The 3,828-nt window shown below is 42.0% G+C and overlaps 1 protein-coding gene across 1 annotated transcript in view; it reads right to left on the bottom strand.

Moving 5' to 3' along the window:
- Window positions 1-3,828, bottom strand: part of FGD6 (FYVE, RhoGEF and PH domain containing 6) — a 144,308-nt gene that overhangs the window by 65,185 nt on the left and 75,295 nt on the right. Inside the window, exon 6 of the mRNA XM_017861741.1 lies at window positions 1,918-2,069. Coding sequence (XP_017717230.1) covers window positions 1,918-2,069 — 152 coding nt within the window. The remainder of the gene's footprint in view (window positions 1-1,917; window positions 2,070-3,828) is intronic.

The following is a 3,828-nucleotide window of genomic DNA, read 5'->3' as shown; positions in this document are numbered from 1 at the left end:
TTTTTTTTTTTTTTTTTTTTTTAATTTAAAACAAGAAAAAAAAGATATTTTTTAGTAGAGACAAGGTTTCACCACGTTGGCCATGCTAGTCTCCAACTCCTGACCTCAGCTTATCTGCCTGCCTTGGCCTACCAAAATGCTGGGATTAAAGGCATGAGCCACAGTGCCTGGCCAATTATATTTTATTTCTATCATGACATTTTTTTTTTTTTTAAAGGAGTCTCGCTCTGTCGCCCAGAATGGAGTGCAGTGGCACAATCTTGGCTCACTGCAGCCTCCGCCTCCCAGTTCGGCCTCCCAAGTAGTTGGGATTACAGGCATCTGCCACCATGTCTGGCTAATTTTTGTAAGTTCAGTAGAGACGAGGTTTTGCCATATTGGCCAGGCTGGTCTCCAGTTCCTGGACCTCAAGTGATCCACCCGCCTCAGCCTCCCAAAGTGCTAGGATTACAGGCGTGAGCCACCACGCTCAGCCTATCATGACCTTTAAAGACTACATTTTAGTCATTCCTCAGTCTTTAATTGTCTGTTATTTTATACTTAGGCTACAGCTAAATATAAATTGCTTATGTGCCGTATTTATCTAACATATAGAGGCAAGATATTTCTAAAACAAGCAGAGGTACTTTCCTGGCTTACATATAAAGAAAGCTTAGAGAAATTTTGATCATGAAAGTAGGTGACACTATTGTCTTGTTCTAATCATGTTGTGCTCCCCATGGTCTTCAACAATAAATTCAATCCTCCTAGACCAATCTTTCTACATTATTTCCACAGAAGTCACCAAAGCCTCTGCATACTTATTTTCTTCAGCCTAGTGGAAGTAGCTCCAATACTAACTTTTTGGTATTCTTTTCCTATTTTGAAATCTACAGCTTCTACAAGGATGTCATACATATATAAATTTGCCTTTCTTTGGGAGGCCAAGGCGGATCACCTGAGGTCAGGAGTTAGAGACCAGCCTGACCAATATGATGAAACCCTGTCTCTACTAAAAATAGAAAAATTAGCCGGGCATGGTGGCATACGCCTGTAATCCTAGCTACTCAGGAGGCTGAGACAGAAGAATCACTTCAACCTGGGAGGCAGAGGTTGCAGTGAGCTGAGATCGCGCCATTGCACTCCAGCCTGGGCAACAAGAGTGAAACTTCATCTCAAAAGAAAAAAAATTGCCTTTCCAAAACAACCATCCTATTATTTCAGTGAATGGCCTCTTTTTCAAAACTGGAAAGGGAGTTTCACGACCTGCAGCTCCAGAAGGTAAATAAAACATTTAGAAACTATTCCAATGTGAATACAGCATCTATCCACACTGAATCTCAAAAACCTTGATTGCCCAAGTTCACCTACAGAAATATAAATTGGCTGCATGTTGCTTCTGAGGCAGCATTACCAAAGATTTGTTCAAAATAATAGTATTGAGCTTGGTGTGCCAAGGTTGTGAATTTTGGGCCACTGAAAATAATCAATCTGGTCAGGTACGGTGGTTCACATCTGTAATCCCAGCACTAGAGGAGGCTGAGGCAGGCAGATCACCTGAGGTCAGGAGTTCGAGACCAGCCTGGCCAACATGGTGAAACCTCATCTCTACTAAAAATACAAAAAATTAGAAAGGCGTGGTGGCACGCGTCTGTAATCCCAGCTACTCGGGAGGCTGAAGCAGCAGAAACGCTGGAATCCAGGAGGCAGAGGTTGCAGTGAGCAGAGATCGTGTCACTGCATTCCAGCCTGGGTGACAGAGTGAGAATCTATCTCAAAAACAAAACAAAACAAAAAATCAGTCTATGGGTAACTGCAAAGACAATATATTGAAGCAACTCACTGTAATGAACAATACATCTCTGTCACATGTACGGCCCTTATGGCTTCATCTAAAATTGGAAACACTAGGAAAATCTGAAAACAGTCCATTTTTACCAGTGCAACATTCTTTCCTCCAGTTCCTTCAGGAGATCCCGGTTGAGCTCATACAGCTGAGGCAAGTAGTATAGGATCTGATTTAGAATCCGGTCCTCAATCACTGGTTTCCCAAGTTGCCTGGAAGCATGAGCTACTGCATCCCGGAAATCCTATTACAGTCCAGAGCAGAAAAAACAATACATACACATATAACTTGATAACAAGCTTTCATCCCCAGTCCCCCTCTTCCCTAAAATGATACGGATTGCACAGCTGTATTTCCCATGCAGAATTACAAATCGAAAGTACCCCCTTCCTCCTACCCCACTCACCTAGATAGGAAATTAAAAATAAAAAATAGTGGCTGAGACGATTCTTTGATATTCAAACATACCAAATGATATTTATCTTAAACCTTTTAGTTTGATCTCTAAACTTAGCAATTATACTAAGTGGGTGTCTGGAAATTGTAACAAAATTCTAAATAGTCTTTAGAATTATTCCAATACCATCAATATAAACACAATCCATTTATTTTAAAAGTGCCCAGGAGATCTTAGCTAATTTTATTCTGGATTTAAGAGTCCCACTGTCCACTTTCAGTTATCATTTCCCCACAGCTGGCGCGTCCTAGGTGAGGCATGTGGAGAGAGGCACGTGTTGTGGGTCTCCCTCTGTCGTCCAGGATGGAGCGCGGTGGCCCAATCTCAGCTCATGGTAACTTCCCGAGTAGCTGGGACTATAGGCGTGTGCCACCATGCCAGGCTCATTTTTGTATTTTTTGTAGAGACGAGGTTTTACCATGTTGCTCAGACTGGCTTGAATTCCTGAGCTCAAGCAATCTTCCCACTAGGGCCTCTCAAAGTGCTGTGATTATGGGCATGAACCACCGTGACTGGCAGGCACATGCTTGATAATCAGAATCCTGGATCCAAGCCCTTGTTCCTTATTTACTGTGTTTCCTCGGGCCAGCCTGATTTTCCTCATCTACTAAGTAAGTATAATAGTTATGAGACTTTAATTAGATATTGCACATAAAACTTGTTTTGCAATGCATTTGGCACTTAGAATTAATGAAACATTTTAACTCTGGACCTGAAATTCTCCCCTCCCACTTGCCAACCTCTCAATAAATTCACCAGGGTTTACACTTTTCACAAATAAGAATCTTTCTTGGCCAGGCGCAGTGGCTCACGCCTGTAATCCCAGCACTTTGAGAGGCCGAGGCGGGCGGATCACAAGGTCAGGAGATCGAGACCATCCTGGCTAACACAGTGAAACCCCGTCTCTACCAAAAAAACAAAAAATTAGCCAGGCGTGGCAGCGTGCACCTGTGGTCCCAGCTACTCAGGAGGCTGAAGCAGGAGAATGGCGTGAACCCGGGAGGCAGAGCTTGCAGTAAGCCGAGATCGCACCACTGCACTCCAGCCTGGGTGACAGAGCGAGACTCTGTCTCAAAAAAAATGAAAAAAAAAAGAATCTTTCTCTTCACATATTATTTTTCATTTACTGTTCTCTAGACTATCTGTACCATGTTTTAATATATGTCAATACCACCACACCCTATTACTCCAGAGGACTTGGAAAGGGTAGGGTAGGAGATAAGTATTTGCCTAGATTTCATTGTCCCCTAAGGGTGGGCCTCAAGATATAAGTAAAACAGAGTGAAATCTGTTCCACAGTCCTTGAGAATTCAAAAACAAAGATTTTTTTCCATTTTAGAAACAGCAGTTTTAATTAAAATCTGAAAGCAAAGTTTGGGTAAATGACTAATAGGCCTTATCTTCCCTTACCTTTATTTCCAAATGCTTTCCCTTCAGGAATTTACCGGCAAATGAAATCAACCAAAAAAGATACTGTTCCTTCCACTGATCTTTTCAACACCTGCCCCTAAAATACGTATATTAACCATGATTTTTTTTTTTTTTT

The sequence above is a fragment of the Rhinopithecus bieti genome, unplaced genomic scaffold (assembly GCF_001698545.2).
Source record: "Rhinopithecus bieti isolate Rb0 unplaced genomic scaffold, ASM169854v2 scaffold_61298, whole genome shotgun sequence".
Taxonomy (NCBI): Eukaryota; Metazoa; Chordata; class Mammalia; order Primates; family Cercopithecidae; genus Rhinopithecus; species Rhinopithecus bieti.
Note: the sequence above shows the minus strand (reverse complement) of the source record. Positions and strands in the feature narration are given on the sequence as shown.